The sequence below is a fragment of the Choloepus didactylus genome, chromosome 15 (genome assembly GCF_015220235.1).
Source record: "Choloepus didactylus isolate mChoDid1 chromosome 15, mChoDid1.pri, whole genome shotgun sequence".
NCBI classification, from domain to species: Eukaryota; Metazoa; Chordata; class Mammalia; order Pilosa; family Megalonychidae; genus Choloepus; species Choloepus didactylus.
In genome coordinates, this window is record NC_051321.1 from 26,689,434 (window position 1) to 26,712,045 (window position 22,612).

Sequence of the window (22,612 nt, forward strand, 5' to 3'; positions counted from 1 at the left end):
ATGAATCCCACACCCAAAACTGAGCTAAAGAAGTCAGACTTAACAAAATGCAAACTTTATAATTTCATTTAATTAAACTGCAAAAATAGGCAAAACTAATTCATGATGATAGAAGGGAGAATAATTATTACATTTGGTGGGGTAGTAACAGGGAGAGAATAATGGAGGATTCTGGGGTGCTAGCATTTTTTAATTCTTGATCTGGATGTGTTCATTTTGCAAACATTAATCAAGCTGTGTATTTCATGATTTGCATATTTTTTCTCTACATATGCTATATGTTAACAAAAAGTTTACTTAAAAATCATTTTTATAACAAATAAAATACAGTACTTTATATGTAGCTCTTTACAAAATAGGAAAAAGAAAGAAAATCTTTTGGGGATATATTAGTCAGGGTTCTCTAGGGAAACAGGACCAACAGGAGATACCTATAAATATGAGATTTTATAAAAGTGTCTCATGCAGCTGTGGCAATGCACGAGTCCAAATTCTGTAGGGCAGGCTGCAGGCTGGCAACTCTGAGAAAGGTCAACTGTGATGAATTCACCAGGAGAGGCTAGTTGGCTAAAGAAGAAGTGAAAGTTCTCTCTTCTCCCTTAAAAGTCTTCAACTGATTGGATTAAACCCAGCTGATTGGATTCTCTCATTGTGGAAGACACTCCTTTAGTTGATCATAGATGTAATCAGCCACCGATGCAATTGACTGATGATTTAATAAACCAGAAGCCATAAAATGTCCTTGCGGTAACAGGTCAGTGCTTGCTTGACCAGACAGCTGGTCACCATCACCTGGCCAAGTTGACACATGAACATAAGCATCACAGAGGACTCCTAGGGAATGATGTGGTTCTCTGGCAAGTCTTCTGTTCCTTGTTTATCTACTTTTTGAATATGTCTTTTCCAGAAACATAAGGAATCTGATTATGATTCCCAGAACAACAACATCATATTTAAGCAGGGGATGTTTATGCAGGGACAGGCTTCAAAATTCAAATTGTTGTTCCTTTAAGAACATAAGATATTGAGGTCTGAAACATGAAGTCACTTCCTGGACACCTCTGACCTTGGCACACATGATGGAAAACACACTCCAGGGACAGAGGCCAGGCTCTCATTTTGTTCAGCATGGCTTTCTAGTAACCAAGACGATCAGGCATCTCAAACTGGGATGAGTGATGTGGGAACAGATTAGAGAATCTGGTTCTAGGATATGTGAATTCATCCCTTCTGGGAGCAAGAAGGAAAAAAAAATAACAAGTCAGTTTGTTCCACTTGAGTGGGCAAAGCTATAACAGCAGGGATGAAATCTGCTGTCTTTGCATGTCAGACCAGCCTCTTGATGCCCTTATCTCCTAGTGCAGAGCACCAAGCAGAGACCCTTCTGACATCAGGAGGCCTTGAGGACCTCACATTTGACTGTGGATTCTGTGCTGATGATTCACAGAGTCTCCCTTGCAGAAACGACCTCAGGTTTGCAGCTAATCTTTGGATTAAATCCATATGCATGAACTATGCATGAGATGAGCAGTGCAGAATAGAGAAAGCAGAGTGTGTTCAAGAAGATGGTAAGCATTGAATTTGACATGACAACGACAGTTCAGATACCCAACATTTATCGAGCACTAAGTATATCCCAGTCTGAGATAACATGGGTTACTCATTTCAAGCTCACAGCATCCCTTTTATGTGTTATAATCACTCTCATTTTATAGAAAGCACAACTGATGCACAGAAAGGCAAAGTAACTTGGCTGAGACCACAGAGTTACTAAGTAGTAGAGCCAGGCTCTGCAGTATCCTGCCTTTCTATTGCTTCTCTATGGTGGAAAGAACCCTTTTTTATGGGAAGAAACTCATGTAGTTCCTAAGGTTCCCTAATAGTCCTTGGCTGGGGGCCAGGTAGTGACAGAGATCAAGGAAGAGATCAAGCCGATCTGGCCTGTGCTTGCCTCTGTATTCTGCTTATCAGGATCTTCTTAGACAGCAGTCAGTAAATCAACCAAGATTTTCCTCCTGGAATTTCTGAGAATATCCATTGGCTTGGAATTGTTAATTGAAAATCATTTCAGCAAAAACAGATGCCAAATTGTCTCTTGGATTTTCCCCCAACTTGCAACATTACACCTTTTATTGAATACCTACTATGTCTCTGGCACTGTTTTGTCCACTTTAAAGAATATTGGGAAACACAGAACAGGAATACAACTCTCAAAGAGTTAAGAATCCATGTAAACCAAATTTATCCAGAGGTTTGGGTATGAATTAGGCTCTATTAATTTAAAAAAATTATAACAGTTCAGTAAATCCCAAACAAAAGCAAACAAATAAAAAACCTGACATATATGCTGCCACTGGCAATACCATGGGGGCTCCAACCTTTCTCAAAATCTCTTGAGTCCACTTCTTATTTGAATTTGATGTTCCTAAATGCACTTTGAAAATGGTGTTTGACTCCTACCCCCATCCTGGTGCCATTTCCTCATAACAATAGGGATATCAGTGCCAATCTTCTGATGCCCCCAATGCTGCAAATTCTCCAGGTGTCAGAGGTCTCTCCTACCTCCTGATCTGAACCCACAGTGTGATTAATGCAGAAGTGGGAAGACGACTCTTCTCCCCAACCTGCTCTCATATTCTGTCATTTAGGCACCAAATCTTGTGTCTTTTGGTCGCCTGGTTTACTCAGGCATCACCTTCCTCCTTTAGTCTTCAGTCTGTGACGCTAGGTTGGCCTGGGGTCTGATGCAACCCATCTTCCTTTGTTCCCGGGTACTTAGATAGAAAACCCCTTCATGTAGGCTCAGTCTCCCATCATATCAACTAGAGGCTTAGAGACCCAAGGAGTCACCTGCCTCAACAAGCACTTAGACATAGGTTTGCTTGTTTGTCTGCAATAAATATGTCACTAAGTGCCTATTTTCTATCAGGTACTTTTCATTCAGGTATAGATATAATTCTGTTTGTCTGAATGTATGTTTTGGATTAACTAAGACCCCTGCCATATCAAATTTTAAATGAGAATCTGACCACAGGAAGTAGAAAGTGGCAAATGCTTTCTTTTCATTCAAAACAAAATAGGAAAAACATAATTTACAACATTATATCATAATCTATTTTTAGCACCCCCCCCATAAGCTATGAATATCAATAAGTTTCAAATCATGCTGTTTCTGGTTGCAACTCTAGCATCTCTGCTCACGGTGCCTGACTTATAATAGGAATTCAATAAATGTGCATAGTTTGTATAGTTGTCCCCCAGGGAGTCTAAAGATAAAGCCCAAACTTGAAAGGAAAATACTCTTAAAAGTTGCGTAACATCTAACACACGTTAAAGTCTTCATCTGAAATCTAAATCCCTTCTTTTATTCTGTACTAGTGCATGTCCTGTTTCTAACATAAGAATATCAATGAAAACATTGCTAAAACTAGAACAAAGAAGAGAACTTCTTATTCACTGAAGATAATCAAAGGCTAGGTACACTGATGTGGCTTAACTCCATGCACAATAGTATGTATCTGAGCCAGGATTTTGCAGATTTGACACCTGCAAGTAATGAAATCTCGTCCTACAAATAACATGTAAGGCCACTCTCGAAATCTAGGTGACAGAAATGAGTCTATAATACTACTCCTCCAAAACTTGGTCCATCTGATTTGTTACTAAGAGAACCACATAACAGTTGAAATTAATGAAAAATTGCATGGTCAGTTATCCCATCCCTGAAGCTTTCAGGGCTCTGTTCAAGTGCACACTAATGAAAGAACCTTCATCAGAAGCCATAAGGCAAGGGGACCAGTGCTGCTTCCAGACTCATTGTGGCAAATCCAAGAAAACACACATGCACACATCATGCATGTATGCATCACTGTTAACTTAAAGAACATTTGCTCCAGTGGACCAACCATGAAGTTGTGTCTAAGAAGCAGTATATTTTCCAACTGCACCTGCATTTTAGAAAGTCAATTGAAGAATATTGCACTGAGACTCAAGCATCCAATGAGACGTGAGATCTCTGTCTGGGGACTAGTTCAAGATGAATTTCTTCTCTCCCACTAATGAGCACCTAATAAGCCTATAGACTTTCAGCACAGTCACTCACCTTCTCAGAGAAATCCAATACAAGGACCTAAAGGCACAGGATGGATGGAGAAGGGCCTAATCAGTCTTTTAAGAACTCAACAAAACTGATTTGGAAGACATTCGTTTGAGAGTACTGCTCGGCAGTAGTAGTGTCTGCATGTTATGGAAAATAATTAAATCTGTTTTAAACAGCTGTAAGAATAAAGAGATGCAATTCACTGCATAATTCAAGACTTTTAAATTAAATCTGAACCAAGGGACTAAAATTAAAACTTTGATCTGTATCTCATTGTTTTAATACTTCAATTTACGTATAAAGACTGGAACTTAATAAGGAAAATTCATGATTATAACTTCTTCTGAAAGATTTAACTCCAAAACATCAGGACTCTTTCCTTATTAGATAGATTTCAATGATCCGTAATATCACATACATTGAAATACTAATGGCAACATAAAAGTAAGCACAATGTAATAGCACATCATAAATATTGCAGGATGCTGCCAGCCCTTAGATGGGAGAGAGGTTGACTCTTGTAAAATTTTCTGTGTAATACTCATTTGTCTAAATTCATGAAAGAATTTGACCTACTTTTCATCTGGAGAATAGCCTGTTTGGACCTCTTAGAGGTGAGACGAAGATATAGCAGGCAGTATTAAGTCGAGGCAGGTATCAGTTCTTAGCCGATGGGAGCTGATGCTGAGGCCTCAGCTGCTTTCTCTTTTCACACAAAGGAGCCAGAGCTGGTTTCAATGAGCCATGGAGATTTAAGAGGCTTTCTCATGTATTATTCCTTACTCCATTTGGTTTTATTCTCTTTGACTCTAGCAAGGTAATTGAGCCACTTCATTTCTTCTCCCTGGTTGCTTGGTGTTACAAAAGAAGGAGGAAATGAGGCAGCCAATATAGGTTGTCTTTAGCCAGAGGCCTAGTGTCTAAACTTCAGGTTGGATTGGGTAGCATCTCTTTCTAAGGCTCTACTTCTTTGTCTCCTCAATAATGTTCCACATGTATTTGGAGTACTGCTGCTGATCAGCATCACAGAGACAAGACATTTGCTAAGAAGTTCAGTCTGTCCTGATATGCAAGGAGGAAACCTAGCTCATTACTGAGAGTTTGGGTTCAGTGAACATTCCAGAGGCTGGAGTCATGGGATGCCTTAGGTTTGGATTTCAGTCTCCTAGGCTTGCTGATTTAGGCCCTGCAACTCTGAAACCTAACTCCATCCGTATCAGTGGCCCTGACAGCGGAATCAGGGCTGCACCACGCCACACAAGTCTTTATGGAATGTGTAACTTCCTTGGGCTGCTGACTTTCCACTTTACCATTCATGATTCCACGAGTCTGCCTTACCACCTCAGGCTAATCTGCCTTTACCGTGCAATGGAAAGTGTCCACCAAGGGCCGGCAGCACCTGAATGAGTGCTTCATCTTCACCTGAGACCTGAGATTATTTCGGCAGCCTGAAGGGTTGTGGGAATATGTGTGAATGCTCCATCAAAACAAAAACAGGAATAGTAGAATTTAAAAAGCACTGATTATCTGAACTGGAAGTGACCATTAGGATCTTCTGGTCTACTCATTTCTAACTGATAGGTAAATTAAAATTGAGATCCAATTGAAAAAAAAATGTTTTTCAAAGGGCCTGTAACGGGGTCTGCTAACTCCCAGGTAACCAGCTGGATTTTGTAAGGAACCTCTTCCACATATAGCCTCTCTGTAGATCTTTGTAAACTTAGCTTTCACAACAACCTAATTATTTGGAAAGGGGTGAAGTGACATCTCGGGCAAGAAATCATATATCCATAAATCACATATGCATTTCATAGAAGGGATTTTATAACTTGATGAAGTCCACCAAGCGATGCTAGGCATGGACATTTTGAAAGGTATTTAAAAACTATTGACAACATAATGTTAAAGCAATATAGTGATTCATTTGTTATGTGTGTGTGTCCATCCATGTGCATTTTCACCAAATAAAATGTTATCACCATTCCAATAACAGTGTAGTCTGATTATGGTTATTTTAATTTTCCTTTTTCATCATTTTATGCATTTTCTAATTTTTCAATGAGTGTATCATACCTTATCTCTTTTTTTTCTTCTTTCTTCTAATAAAATTAACCTATTTTATTACATATTTTCATATAAGGAAAAACTGCTTACATGGGTTTATTTCTAAAGGAATGTTCTTTCTACTCTTAAAAAAATTTAATTTTGTTCTTATTACACAGCTGAATGTTTTACAATTAGAGTAATAAAAAAAAGTCATTCAAAGACATTTATAAGATTTGTGTCATTTGGCAGTCCCCAATTTCTCCTACCAAAGCCTGCAGAAGTGATTTCTAAAGCCACCATGCAATGGGAGCAAAACAGCAGTGTCCTTTATTACCCAAAACAGTGTTTCCAGGGCATAGTGGTTCGAGGTTCTGAGCCTCTCTGAACCACAATATCTAGATGGAGTAAAGAGGCTCCAACTTATAATTAGCCATCCACCTAAACCAAATGTCCTTCCTGCCTTATGGTATTCTGTTCATTCCACCAAGTACAGAAGATGTAGAAAGGAATTTTGGGATTTTGCTATTCAGTCAAACACATGGTGCCCATTGGCAAAGGGAGGATTAAACCATTTTTTGATGTTCTAATTGGGAATCGTTGGCCAGAAGTATTTGGATATTAAGTTAGGCACGTACTAAAGATCAGAGTCCTCAAAGCAGGGCCTGAAAGAACCAGCCGTCTGCATTTCATTGGAGAGAAGGTGAAATGTCAAGTAGCTGTCAAATGATTTGGTGAGTCCATAGCTACTCCCTATCCCCCTCAACATCACGGGCCTTGTCAGACTTGAGTTCTCTGAACAAACTCTTTGTCCTCCATGCTCCATTCTCCTTGCTGTGGTGAATGTTCACCCTCCCAGTCAGAACGTTCATGTTCATTGTTGCTTTTACTTGCAGAGAAGCTCAGGGGCTCTGCACGTTTGGAGATATACCTGTGCTTCTCTCTGAATAGGCAACAGGAAAAGCTGACTCTGTATTCTGCAATTATGTATATATCTAGACCTCTTGAGACTGTTGTCTGGAGCTCAGTTTTAAAACTGAAGAGAAGCCCATAGAACATGATGCAACCAAACATCCAGGTCATACACTCTCCCAGCAGTGTTAGCACTTCTTGGAAGGGATATCAGAGAGGACCAAGAGCTAGTTTGGGAACAGAAGATAGGGCATGTGCACTTACCTTTTATAATGGAATGTTGTTGCCATATGCTAGCATACCATCATAAAATAGGTCCTGGGAATGTCCAGCAAAGTTACAGCACCTTGTATCGTGATTAATTATCTTAACGCTTTGTCGATCACTCACTCATACCACAGGGGATCTCAATCACGTGTTGCTACTTCCATGGTGTTTTATAAAGCCTGGCATATGACACTGGGATCATCTTATATCACTGTTTTCTGAGGAACCAGATCCATCTTCATATTCTTTTAAAAGGTTTTAGTTTTGGAAACTTACAAAAACTCTCTGGCTTCACAAATGATTGAAGCCACTCTTCGGCACCCACCTGGGAATGAGCACAATAGGATAGTTTGAACTAGTTGTAGAAATGCTGGATCTGGAGTTAGGAAAATCTCAGTTCAAGTTAGTCTTGTGACTCTAGAAAATCTTTTAACATGTCTGAGCCTTTTAGAGCTCGAAAGTAAATGAGATAATATATGAGGAGTGGTAATTATTGCTGGCACAGGGAACATTCAAGAAAAGCTCTCCCTCTTCTCCCTTAGACCACCAGAGGATGTTGTAGAACAATTTTACTTGCCCTCTGACTTTATGTAAGAAGTCCCCTGTCAGGGTTCAGTCTTAATGAATGAGCTCAGGGTGGGCAGCTCTTCTCCTTATGAACTTATTTCTACTGGCTGATGAAATCTCTTTGAAAGTCAGAACACATTTGTACCCATAGTTACCATGCTCTGTATGGAGACCTTGCTAACCTGAGTCTAAACCTATGTTAAGCAAACAGTCTTTTACTTTTATCTCGTGTTCCCCAACCTGCCTAAATATCCTTAGCCATGAGCGGAAGGGGCTGGGCTTTTTGTCTGTTTGTTTTGTTTTCTGTCACTCAGAGTTGCTTAATGGTGTTTTATCTTACTTTTTGTCAAAGAGCATTAAAATAACAATAGAACTCTAAGATCAAAGTTGGCTAGATCCCAGTCAATCAAACCAATGTCTTTGTTAACTTCTGGTTATTTCCCATATACTTAATATTTACATATTTACAGTAATAGATATAAAATAATGTATTTTACAATACTTCTTGTTATACCGTGCCCCACCCCCTTTTAAAATTTGGGGAAATCTTTTTTTCCCCCTCATTTACTCTCTGTCCCTCTTAATACTGCTGCTCTCTCCCCCCACCTGCCTCCCCCCACCTCAGGTTAATGCATATTAGCATGCTGGGTTATGTTTCCAGCACCTTTCTCTATGCTCATATATGCACACATACAGATGTATAGTATGTATACTGTGTTATTTTTTTGTTTTTGTTTTTGTTTTTAATGTTTAACTGTCTCTTTCGGTTCATGACATTTAAGGTCCTTTCCAAGACTAAATCTCTGTGAAGGCTGAGCCAGTCCCACCCTCAAGCTTCGTCCGGACTGGCTCTGATACACGAGCCTGCTTTCTGTCTACTGTAAGTCTCCAGTGCTTCAGCGGCATCTTGGAGTCTCGTGCCCTAGCCTGAGGCTGTCATTGTTCAGTTAGCAAAACATTTGTTCTAGATCTCTTCTGTGAAGTTACAGGAGCCCACAGGTTCATACACCTTTCACTCCTCAGTTTAATCTTAGCTTCATTATGACCATTTGATATACTTGTTATTCTATTTCAGAAGTCAGTGATATCCTTGGAGAATCCCCGTATGGATTTCATGTGGCTTTGAACTAGGATTCTCAATAATGCATCTATATTAGGGCATATGTCCTACAGTTTCAACAATGATGCCTTTTCATTTATCAGATCAAAGAAACTTTCAATTATACATTATAATTTCATAACTACTGATTATGAGCATCTGCTGTTTCTCATATTCTCTGCTTTCTTTCTGGCTTAAGCATAATACTGCTTCACCAGCGGGTACACAGAAGTGGAGTGTGGGGTTCACATCAACCCTTCTTTCCATATCTGAGCAATGTGTCAGAGTTTGGGAAACAGAGTCAAAACTAGTAATAGAATCCAGCAAGAAAAGAATGAAATTCCTTAGCTTTCTTATCAACTTTTCTCTCACTCTGAAAGGTATTTTAAGTAACTTTCAATTAAAGAAGCTCAAGTAGAACAGAGCTGGCTGCCTGGATAACTTAATACACTGATAATCATAAATCTTTTCTTATGTCTCTATAACTAGCTTGTGACTTCAGGCACATTGTTTAAACTCTCTGTGCCCCAGTGCTCCTAGTTTACCAAACAGAAATAACAGCTGCCCGTCCTATCTCCCAGGTCTCCTAACAACCAAATGAGATAATCTATAAGAAAGTATTTTGTGGAACAAACACATTAGAAATAGCACAGCATTCACAGTTTATCAAACACAAAAGAACACAGGCACTTGTTAGGCACTGAGGATGCAGCCAGTAACACCTCAGGCCTTGGAGTTTACACCAACTACCCACGGATCATCCAGGGACTCATTTTCCTGGAGAAGTGAGCTCGTCTTGCCTGTGAGTATCATGAACTTCTGTTTGTGACTGTGCTCCAGTCCACTAACAATGAAGGTAGTTCTTCAATGTCTGGCTTTATTAATGCATCCTGAGCATTTATAATACTAAAACATCCTAGTGAGGCTTTACCACCATGTCAAAACAGTAAGAATAGCATCAGCTTGTGCTGTACTGTATTCAGATTCAGATGAATTTGATCACAAAAGAAAAACTTGTTTCAACAGTCTGAACCAAAGGGCCTCAAACTTTGGTTGGTCTCGCCTGTCATCAGCTGTAGACCTTCTCAAACTACAGCAGGACTCAGCCCCCTCTCCAGAGACCCTGATCCAGTAGGCAGGTCTCAGGTAGGAATTGCACATCAGCATTTTTAGAAAATTCCTAGAAGTCATGCTGATATCAAGTGATGCATTTCACTGATTTACACTTTCAAAACCAATAACCTATGGGTGTTAATTTTGACAGGAAGGCACAAAAAAGTTCCTACCATAGCTTATTTACTTACCTGTGTTTTCCCAGTTGGTGCCTGACACATGACAAACACTTAATAAATCCTGCTTGTTGGTTGAATGAATGAATGAATGAATGACCAGAGAGCCAGTTAATATAGGACACGCATGCATAGTCAAATGGCGCTGTGGGACTGAGGCTCTCTTCTCTTTGCTCTCTTTCTGATTCTCTGAAAGGGGTTGGCATCCCTGGTACCTTAGATGATTATAGCCCAAGGAAGCCAGAGACTAATGAAAGAGGAGCCCCAGAGTCACATAGTTACACTGATACTAGGCTTACCACCCACCTGAGAGCCCCTGAAGGCGAAGGCATGGGATCTAGCTAAGATGAGCTTATTTCCATGACCTGACTCTGTAATGGCAGCCTTAATGATGCGCTAGTCCGGACACTAGAACTCTCTCTTTCACCTGGTGTACATTGCGAGCGTTCTTCTGCATGGTGAATGAGGAATGCTTTTAGGCCAAAAGACCAGTGTGACAGACAGTGGAAGTCTAGTCTGACAGAACCTGGGAAAGGTTTTATGTATCTGATAGGAGGTTTAAGTCCAGGCCCATAAAAGACCACTGAATGTCAGATAGAAAAGACAAGTTAGAATCAAGAAATGGCAGCCAAAGTTGTGCATTTTCGAGCTGTATAAGAAGCTGCTGTCTCTCCGTAGAGGCTGCAGTAGAATCAGCTGAGGAGGTTACTCTGCTTTCTGTCCTCCTACAAATGATGGCTACTGCCCGAGGTCCACTCCTGACCTACAAAGCACCCTAAATGCTCCTCTCCCTGTCTTGCTCTCTCATTCTGCTCTTTTGCTCTTGCTTTCTCTGCTCCCCCTTCCTCCCTCCTTCCCTCTCTGTCTTTAATGGAAATTGCATTGCTTGTTTTATTCCCTGGTTAACCTATAAATCCCTACTATTCCTGATATTTCTTTCAGACACTTGTTTCAGATGATCAGGAGGCTCTTCTCTCATGCCTCACCCAGGGTTGGCTTAGCAGCAGCTCTGTTGAAAAGCCAAGAAACCTGAGAATGGAAGTAGACCAGAAACAGAATGAGACATTGATCAGTCCACTTTGATTGTCCAAATGAAGGACAAGTCAGCAGAGATGGTGGACATTTATTCTCTATGAGTGGAAGGGGAATTCAAGTAATTACATTGTCTGGGCTTGTGCACATTTGTTTTGCCATTTTGAATAGAGTTTGTTTATCCACCCAAGGGGAAAATGTGTGCCCATGTGCTTACTGACGAGTTAGCTGCCATGTGCTTGTACACAAAGCTTGGCTGGGCATAGATCAGAGGAACACGTCACATACAGTCATAAGATTTGGACTGCTTTTTCCTCTTCTGTGAATTAATCTTTTAAATGTCAGCATTTTAAACTTGGCCTTTTCAAAAAATATGATACCATATGAACCTTACTTAATACGAAATACATTTCTAGTTCAAAGGGCCCTCCGCCAGCCCCCAGAAAATGGGAAGGGCTAACAAAAACAGAAAACCTTGTTAAACGATGGATTCTGGGTGAGGGAAGGTGTTTTTTGGTCAATTGTTTCTAAGCACATTTGTTTCTTGAGAATCTCAAGTGTAATTCCAAAGGCCACTTCTTTTTTATTTTATAAGTCTGGGATCTTTATAAAGCAGTCTTTACCTTCTCCTGCCTACCCAATGGAACTTTAGAATCATGATTCCACTGTTTCTGGAGTCATTTAATTTGGTATGCATTTTACAGATTACAAATTACAGACATTTATTTTATAGCAACCCTTTGGGTTGGATTGTAGATATAATTATGTCCATTCCATAGATTAGGTAACAGAAACTCAGGGAGTTTGAAGTCACCCAATTTGAGAGTGGCACGCTAGGATTCAAGCCTGGAGGATCCTATAGTGCTTTTGTCACAACACCATGGTCTGCCTGCAATGAATAAACTGGAAGTCCAGAGAAAGGGGTTTGAATCCCAGGACTGCAGCTAATGAGCAAATCTTTCTTGACTTCAACTTCCTCATCTGTAAAATGAAAGAATGTTGCCTTCTCTTCTCTCCAGACCAAGATGCTATGAGGACTAAGACATGGTGTTTGTGAATGTTTGGATAGGTACATAATGCTGAAATGTAAAATAATTTTATTGAGATATAGTCACATACCATACAGTCACCCAAAGTGTATAATCAATTGTTCACAGTACCATCATAAGTTGTGCATTCATCACCCCAATCTATTTTTTGAACATTTTTCATGTACTAGAAAAAGTAAAAACAATAATAAGAAATAAAAATTAAAAAAAAAAAACACCCAAATCATCCTCCCCTTCCCACCCTTTTTCATTTAGTTTTTTGTCCTCGTTTTTCTACTCATCCGTCCATACACTGGATAAAGGGAGTGTGATCCACAAGGTTTTCACAATCACACTGTCACACCTTGTAAGCTACATTGCTATACAGTCGTCTTCAAGAGTCAAGGCTACTGGGTTGCAGTTTGACAGTTTTAAGTATTTACTTCTAGCTCTTCCAATGCATTAAAACCTAAAAAGTGTTATCTATATAGTGCGTAAGAATGTCCACCAGAGGGACCTCTTGACTCCATTTGGAATCTCTCAGCCACTGAAACTTTATTTTGTTTCATTTTGCATCCCCCTTTTGGTCAAGAAGATATTCTCAATCCCATGATGCCGGGTCCAGATTCATCCCCAGGAATCATATTCTGCATTGCCAGGGAGATTTACACCCCTGGGAGTCAGGTCCCACATAGGGGGGAGGGCAGTGAGTTCACCCGCCGAGTTGGCTTAGCTAGAGAGAGGGCCATATCTGAGCTACAAAGAGGTACTCAGGGGGAGACTCTTAGGCACAATTATAAGCAGGTTTAGCCCGGGGGGCTGAATTTTTAAAACTGTGTGTGTGTAGCTTTTATTCATATGGATGATAAGCATATTAGCAAAGCCTTCAGAAGAACTGACTATCAGATTGGAGCTGCTCATCAAACACTGTTCGTTTTCCAAACCTTGCAACTTCTGGTAGTCGGCGCCCTTCAGATTTGGAGAGTATCCATCTTCTCAGACTCTTGCCTGCCAGGGACTATCACAGGGATTCTGTCAAACGCAGACAGATGCTCCCAGCTGAGGAGGGTGCCAAGGCTGGCGCTATCCATGAGCCAGGGACCAGGACAAGCCCCGCCCCTCCACACCTAGTGCAGGAGCAGCCAAGTGCCAACCCCCTTTTGTCTGACATTGGGCTGTTTTTCAGGGTGATGTTCAGAGGACGCTTATCCAAGTGGACTTTGGCGATGGCATCGCAGTGTCTTACGTCAACCTCAGCTCCATGGAAGATGGGATCAAGCACATCTATCAGAACGTGGGCATTTTCCGAGTGACCGTGCAGGTGGACAACAGTCTGGGCTCTGACAGCGCCGTGCTGTACTTACATGTAACTTGTATGTCATTACTGTTGTTGGTTTATAACATATCTTAGCGTGCTATTTTAAAATCTAACCCAGCATTTCATATCAGAAAAAGCTCACTTCTTACCTTTTAGCCAGTGGGGACTATGGGTAGGAGAACAAGAGAGCCAAGGTGGGAGGGAGAAGCAGGAAAGGCAGCAAGTGGGGTTTGAGTAACCCTCATCGTTACCATCATCTGGTTTGCCTCCGAGAGTTCTCCTGGCACTTTCTAGGCCTCCCCCAGATGCCGCTTAGAGCACCTGTGTCTGGGGGCTGGGCTGGAGCAATTTGCACAGCAATTTGGTTGAGTTACATGTACTTATCATTTTTTAGTATTATTTTGGTCAGAAATGGTTGAAAACCATCCACATCTGTGGCTCAGTCTAGTACACTGAGAATTAGCCTAAGTAAAGGAACTTCCTCATCTGATTATTTCTCTCTTCCCACTATTCATAATTGTTTTAGACTTTTGCACCTGTTTTTTGTTTTGTTTTGTTTAAAATGTGTTTCCTGGGCTTCTATCTTGTGGATGATTTGGTTTTAGGGAGGAGGTGGTGTAGGGGAAAGTGTAAACAAGTGTTAAGGACGCTGCATTAGGAAATGCTTCAGAGAAATTCTAAAGCTTTCACCCTATTGAGGTATCTAAAGATGTGACTAAATGTGATGAGATAATGATAACTGCTAGTTATGTCTGGAGAAAATATGTGTCATAAATGCCTCTTATGGTAGATGTGTGCATGTCTCCAAACAGTCTTAGGAGTTATTTTGGTTTCCAGAGAAGTAGTTCTAATTTAAAAGGAAAGTACCTCCTTTATATGAATAGTCTTTTTCAAATTAAGTTTAAGTTTGACGCCCGAAGTATTAAGGTCGGCCATTACTTGATGCCTGTCCCAAGCCCCTTGCCCATCCAGCCAAATTTAGTAGAGAAAGCAACAACTAGAATCTTGTTTTGTTTTGTTCTGTTTTGTTTTAAACAAACAAAAAAACTGTTGTGGTGGCAAGGGGAGGACAAGACAGTTAGGAGTCCCCAAGAGATTGTTTGCTTACTGATTTTTTATCTCTGGTTATACTTAAGACTTATGACGGGTGTTTCAAAGAAACACAGGCTCCCATGGGGTATAAAAAGGGTTATGCATTTCTCCCAACATTCCAGCTCTACCTCCCTTTTCCAGCTGAAGTTTATTGAGCTCCTACTGTGTGCCACACTTGGTGCTAAAGGGCTCTTAATGTGTCTGATCTCACCCTTCAAAACAATCCTAGAAGGAGAGAGCTCAAGTAATTCATTTAAAGTTGCAAATGTACTAGCTGGCAGAGCCAGGCTTCCTCTCTCGTAACTCCAGCTCAAGGGTAGCCCAGAGGACTAAATCTCCATCAGCCCCTATGTTCCTTCCACAGCAAAATGAGCATTTCGGTTCATACAACAACGTATGTTCAAGACACATAAACACAGACCCCCTTCCAGCAGACTGTCCCCTAGGTCTGTAGACTTTCTGAAGCTGCCTCTTACTAAGACATAATACTTCCCTATAAAAAAGTATTCAGGGGAGTAAAAGTAATGATAGCGTAGGAATAATCTTAACATCTCTTAAAATGACATCACAAAATTTGATTAGTAGTAAAAATGAACTTGCAACACAAATGATTGTGTATTTGCTGAGAACAGCTGCCTACATAGCAGCTTCTCTCCCCACAGCTTGTTTTGTAAGAGGAGTTTTTGTTAGAGCTTAACTCCTTAAGAGTTACAATATTTTTTTGCATATCCCCTCTATTTATTAAGCATCTACCGTAATCCAACCAGGTGTAAATACTGATCTTAAATTAAATGGCAGCTTTTTGTCTGCATTTCTCAGAGTCCACACTGCACCTTCTGTGGCTCACCCTCCTCATGGCCCTGCGGACTCTTCCTTACCCATAAATGTAATTATATCCCTTGAGGAGTTCCAACCTCCCAGACCCCTTTCCTATTCATTAAAGCCGAGAAGGATAACAGCACAGGGCTTGCCTCTGGTTGAGATTAAGGGCTGCCAAAGCAGCGAATTCTAAAAGAAATGAGCTGCTTTGTTCACTTGCAATTTTTTCGTTACATTAGATTAGCTGAGTGGCTAAATGATTTGACCTTAACCTTAGTGGAAGATACTTTTTGATTCTTTTGTACTGACTATATTAAATCACGATTATGTTTTAAGTGTTTGTTAACTCATATATCTAAAATCCATGTCATAAGCAGTTTCAGCAGGTTCTGACAGGTTTCCTTAGTACTTCTCTAAAGGACCCATTGCACTTTACTATGCATACAACCAATTCCTGCATTCTCGCCTCCCTACCTTAATAGGTGGTTCCTTCTTTCAGATGGAATAAGCAGGGCCTGGAGAAGTACTGTGACTTTGGCACCCTTTACACTAACTGGGAGTCAGAACAAGCCTAGAATCGAATCCTGCTCCAGCCATCTTAAACCTGAAGGGGGTTATGAGCAATTTGGGGTTCCAAAGTGCCAGGATATGGGGTGGGGGTGGGGAGGTTTGGCTTTGTAGAGAAAAACAAAACAAGCAAGTATGGGACTGAGTCAGGTGTTCTGGTAGGTCCACCGGCCACATACTCTATTTCTCTGCTCCTGGACTTTCTCCTCTGTCAAGTGAGGGATGCACATCCTCCTCCCAAAGGTGCCACCAAGGAAAATATGCTGTATCCAGTCAACCATTAAAACTTGATTTTCCCATCATTACAAAGTGTCAGATGCACTTGGACTCAGTGGGGTCTGAACTGGGTGAGAATTAGCAGCAACGTTTATGCACCTCCCACCCCACCCCCTCCCCCTGGGGGCTCTCACCGACAGCCCATGGCCTGTACCCCTCTCCACTCCCCAGTGCAGAAAGGTGATTTGATTCCAAATCAGAAGTTTTTTAATCCGAGTTTGTAAAGGTCATCAGAAACAAATGGAGACAATGTTGCTGCTGTAACGTTTCCAGGAGTGGGCCGACAGCTCCTGCTGGGCAGCTAGGTAATCTGCTGTAGCCTGACAGTTGGAAATTCCTTGGGGATAGTATTCACCATGCTCTGCTAGTTTGCAAACTAATGAGACACGTGGTGCAGCTACTGTTGCTGCAGCTGGATGGGACAGAGAATTTAGAGGGCAGGCCAATTTATGCCCAGAAAGCTGCCCTAGCTAAGCCAGTCTTACAGAAAAGAATCATTGAAGACTGCAAACTTGCAGAATGAGAAATAAAAAAAATATATATGTGTTGAATATTCCAGCCCCTACCAACCATTCCTCAGTGACTTTATGCAGGAGACATTTGCAGATATCTTCTTGCCCTTCAACTTAGGATACAATGACCAGTTTCTTAAAAATTTATGTAGTTTTGCAACTATTCATTTGATCTTGATATTAGTTAACAAATGTCAGACCAGAGTTTTGCAAAATGTGGTTAATGAGCCAATTGCTTCAGAAATATGCAATAAAAACCTGGTGTCCTGGGCTCCGTCCCAGACTTAGAATTCCTGGAAGCCTAGCCCCATAATCTGCGCTGAACAGATTAATGTGATTCTTATACACACTGATTTGAGGATCTCAGCTTTACACTTTGAATCACTTTTATTTCTTCTCATAGCTTTTTTCTTAGGTTTCAGGCAAACAGCAATATGATTTATATACAATGTTTAATTTCGGTGGTCAGAGGAGGTCTCTAGAAAATATAAATGTTAGTTGCAGGGCACACACAGGCACACACACACACCACATGTGCAATGTTTAGTCTCACAGACTTCAGCTGTTTCCTCCAGCATCCGAGGGCTAAATAAGAAGAGAAAAGGGCAACCCAATTCACACAAGTAATTCCCCACTTCTCTCAACCATTTTGCCAGAAGATTCATATAGAGTGATGCAGTGCCACCTGCTGTCTATTTTGTGTGTTGCAGACACCTGTCTGGTGGAGCAGCAGCTTGCTCAGCAAGCAGCCAGCTTGTTCCTCTCTCTGTTTAATGCAGCCCTCCAGATGGGGGCCCCCAGGGGCTAAGGTTTCACTTCTGCCACTCTGTTTTGGGCAGCAGGAGTTAGTTATATTAAACCCATAAAAGATAAATGTATACAAACAGCCATGGGAATTTCAAAGATAAATTTCACACACATTTGTATGCTTGTATAATATATATGTATATATGCAAGAATGAACTTAACACAAATACACATGTACACACCTTTCAGGGTAAGCACCTGTCCTCAAGGTCTTTGCATTTGCTGTGCCCTCACCCTGGAGCATCCCCAACAGATAACCTGCCCCACGCCTTCCCTTACGCCTTCCCTTCGTTTAGGTTGCTGCTCAATGTCATTTCCCCCAAGAAACCTTCCCTGATCCACCAATCAAAAATAGCTCTCCCCCATCATTCTCTGTCACCTAAGCCTGCTGTCTGTGTTTCATGCTTGCCTCCCTCCCTAGACCTGAGCTCCACCCAGGGCCAGGTGTTCTGTGCCTAAAGCAATGCCTGGCACGTCATAGCACTCACAAGCTGTTGAATGAGTGAATGACCATATTTCACTAACATGATTCAGTTTTTCTAAGTTTATCATGGTCATGGTCATTAGTTTGGTGTTTCAACTTAAAAAATTTAAATGCTCATAAATGGGAGAGAAAAAAAGTCTACCCCTTTGGAATGACACTAAGTATTTCTAGCAGAGCTTATGTAGTTCTTGCATTCTAACTGATTCATTTAACTCTGAACAGGGGAGTCAGGGAGAGTCTCATGGGAGGGGACCTCAGACCTGAAGCTTGACAGGTGCATAAGGAAGGCGTCACAGCAAGAGCCCAGACTGGGACAAGACGTGGCCTTCCGGAACAGAACGTGTGATGGGGGACCATTGAGAGCCATATAATAAATGAGGGCACACGTAAAGTGCATTTCCCAATGCCTTGGATGTATTTAAGTAGTCAGTAAGTTCTGACTATTATTAACTACTTTGATAAAATGTGACTGGAAAGGTCTTACTGGGCATTTGTCCACTGGCCAGAGTAGGAGCTCTGAAATCAAAGTGTTTTTGTTCCCTGCATGAAATTGATACTTCTGACCTGTGTGACCTTGGGAAAGTCATCTACTTTCTATTCATCTCTAAATGGGGATGATAAGGTTGTTGTGAGGTTTAAATGAGGAAAAAAGTAGAGTCCTGAGCAAAATACCTGGCACATAGTTATCATCAATAAATGTTATCCTTTTATTATTACCTTGAACTGTTCAGACATTTGAGCAACTAATTCCTAACAAATTGCTTATAAGCCAGAAAATTAATTCTATTTGAGTGCTGATCACCAAGCCTCCTCTTCTATAGAGAGCAGCGTGAGCAAAGGCAGAAGGAAGCCGGAAATTATGCCATTTGTTCATTTACTCAATGAATATTTGAGTATCTACTATGAGTCAGAAATGTGCTATTCATATAGAAAGCTAATTATGAAGGATTCTCATTCTTAAGGAGTTTGAATCCTCTGTCCTCTGTCTTGCAAATTTTTGATCAATATATGTTAGCTATCACTATTATTATAACTAAGTAATCGGAGTCTAAATTTTGAAAAAATGAATAACATGACAAAGTTGGCTTTCTGGAAAAATCACTCTAGTAACAATTTGGAGAATGGATTAGAATAGAGAAATGTTAGAATCAGGAAAATCTGCAAAAGAGTTGTAATGACCTTGGCAAGAGAGGGGTATCTAGTGAATGAACTGGGACCAGACTGGGAGGGCAAGAAGTGACTCTAAATTAGAGACATTTATGAAACTAGTCAGTGGTTTCCTAAATTGATGGGGTAGCAAGAAAGAAGGAATCTAGATAGACTTTTTCTTCTGGATAGCATCCCTGGATGACTGTTGGTGTTATTTGCTGATACATAAATACAAAATGGGGAAAATTATGTGTTCCTTTGGAACGCTGATTGGATCTGGAGCCCCAAAGGTGGCTCTGGGGTTCTCAATATGTACTTTATAGTTGAAGGTCGGGTATGGATGATAATTGCCCAGCAGAAGAGTTTGTGGGGAAAGAAAAAGGCCAAAGACAGAAGCCTGGGGAACACATTTAAAGGGCAAGTAGAAGAGGAGGCAACTATTAAACTGGGAGGGAAAGGCCTGCGGTTCCACTCTCTTCTACAGTTCTTGGAACAATGGTGTCAATGGCAGATTTATGTCATGTTCACCTCACGGGCAGCTGCATTTTACCCAGGAGCAGTGACTCAAAGAGCAGATTGGAAGGTCATAGAAAGGTCCTTGTGGTTCTCTATGAAGGGGACATTCATATCTTTGTGGTGTTTGTACATCTGATTAAGATTTCTGGTTTTTATGAGCCTCCATAGGTAGAATCATCCTATGCTTTAGTGGAGCAATTCCTGAGACCCTGAGAACCACAGAGCTCTCTCTACCCATTCATGAACATGCCAGGATAAACAATTCAACAAAGAATACAGTTTGTTTCATGCTTATCTAGCCAGGTGGCTTTACATACATTCACAGACACTCACACACAATCTTTAAAACCTAATAAATAGTAAACAACAATTATGTAGTGTGGTTTGGGGTTTTATGCCCCACCCCCACCCCCAGGATGGATTCTAGGAGGTTTTCATTGTCCTGGTTTACAACTTAGGGAATAGCCTCTTGGAAAGATTACATTTCCCTGTGAAATCTAGCATTATACTTGTTAATTCAAGGACTTCAAGAATTACTTGCAAATTTTTAAGATTTTAAAGATGAATAATTCAGAGTTTAAGTCTAGTAGACATGTCCGTAAATGGAAAATGTCAAGTCACAATTGTTCACAATGTATCTTTCTCTCCAAAGTAGGGAAAGCTCCTGAGCACTTCCCTTGGGGAGTATGGGCTGCTGTGTTTTGGAGGCTTCAAGATCAAACACATATTCTCTTCAGAGCAGGGAAGGCGAAGAAGAGAAAGTTCTTCCGTTTCTATGGCCCCTCTCTCTTGTGCCTCAGGTCCTCTGGAACACGTGCATCTGTCTCTACCCTTTGTCACCACAAAGAATAAAGAAGTCAACGCGACTGCAGTGTTGTGGCCCAGCCAAGTGGGCACCCTAACTTACGTGTGGTGGTACGGGAACAACACGGAGGTGGGTCAGCTTTCAGCGTGGTCTGGTGACAGAAGCTCAGTGCAAACTGGCTGAAACAAAAGAGGGAGTGAATGGGCTCATAACTCAAGAGTCCAGGGGTAGTCGTAGCTGCAGGGACAGCCAGTTCTGGGTGCTCAAATACTCTCATCAATTTGTTCTCTCTCAATCAATCCGTCTCCCTCTCCCGTCCCTGTCCCTGTCCCGGCCACGCTTCACTCCTAAGTCTTAGCTCTGCCTTCCTCCATATTGGCATTCTTCTCAAGTTGGACTTTTCTTTGCAGTGATCCTAGTATCCCTAGCCTTATACCCTTTTGAGGTTCTCTTCCTCAAAAGTTCTAACAGAAGTCCTGGGATTGGGTCTTCTTGGACAGTCCTTGCTGGGGGCAGAGCGGGAAGAGTTGACATCAGCCACCTTTTGAGTCACCTGGACCGGGCATAGGGGAGAAGTGGTTCCCAAAAGGGGAAAAAGGTGATTGGCTACTAGACAGGTATCCTTTACATCTCACACCCCAAATGGCTTCCTCACCCTGAATCAGACATGGTCCTTTCTTTAGGCCAGTTTACCCTTTATGTTTTCCCAAAATATCTCCTATGATCGAAAGTCAAGAGCAAAAATTTTAAAATCAGTAGAAACCTTAAACCTCGTTTTATGAGGCAGATGAAGTGACTTGCTCCAATCTCATTTAGCAGCTTCATACAGAGGCCGAATCCTAAGCCTTCTGATGCCTACATTAATTGTTCTTCCCGTCACAGCAGGTGGCATCCTCTATTTTGGTTTTGAATTCACCCCACTTACAGAGATTAAAATGTTTCCAAATCAAAGTTAGGCGTAAATACTTAAGCCCCAAAGCATTCCTTCCCAAAGGACACAGGGATAAACTGCCCTGGATTGGAGAGCTTGAACTTCTTCCAGAAGTGTTCCTTTCACGTGGTGACTTGGCTCTTCAAATGCAATGCATATTATTTTAATAAGATTCATTTCTGCCCCAGAGCTGAATTTCAGCTTTAACTGGAGAACGTAATTTTTCAGAGACTGAAGGAGGAAATGTCCACTGAACCTAGAACTGCTACAAGCCTCACAGTGGAAAGACTGTCTCACCTCTACTGCTAAGATAACTAAGCTGAAAAGAAGCCTTTATGTTTCTTCTTAAACTATGCATGTAAATGCAGCCCAAATTGGGCCTGTTACCCACAGTGAATGAGAAGTCACTGTTATTTGCCTAAAAGCTAGTAGTAGAAAGGGGGAAATAGTAAACAGATTTTTTCTTTTGTGTCTCCTTTTTTTCTTCCTTTCAAAAGAAATCCAAACTCTCAATAGACCCCATTGAGCAGAGTTCTTATGCGAGGCTTTAGTCTTCTCTCTGCCATACAGGGATTTAAATGAATTTTTATTACAAAATTAATTAAGTAAAGATGAGAAAGAAATGATTGTGTGGAGTGAGCTGAGGGAGGTCAGTAGGCTAATAATCTTTTCCTCTAGGTTCCCAGCATCTGACTGTGTTACAGGCACCAGTCCAAACCTCTTTTTTTTTTTGAGCCCTTAAACCACTATCCAATTAGTACTTGTTTCCTTGTTTCCATGGCAGCTACTTCCAGGAAACTGCTGATAGATCTTCTCAGGGGGAGCTGAGGCACATGAGGCCACTCCTATCTAACCAGTGTACAGTTTTCATGTCCACAGTTATTGTGTTCCTTTGTAATTTCATAAAAACAGTACACTCTGGAGATGAACAGCTGGCAGTTTATAGATTTTCAGTGACTGCTACTTAAATATGGATTACTATGAACCCCTGTTCTGGTCT

At 41.1% G+C, this 22,612-nt stretch overlaps 1 protein-coding gene across 3 annotated transcripts in view; it reads left to right on the plus strand.

Moving 5' to 3' along the window:
* Positions 1-22,612, plus strand: part of SORCS1 (sortilin related VPS10 domain containing receptor 1) — a 549,535-nt gene that overhangs the window by 484,557 nt on the left and 42,366 nt on the right. For all 3 annotated transcript variants that reach the window (XM_037804645.1, XM_037804643.1, XM_037804644.1), the window contains exons 19-20: positions 13,523-13,709; positions 20,677-20,810. In XM_037804645.1, coding sequence (XP_037660573.1) covers positions 13,523-13,709; positions 20,677-20,810 — 321 coding nt within the window. The remainder of the gene's footprint in view (positions 1-13,522; positions 13,710-20,676; positions 20,811-22,612) is intronic.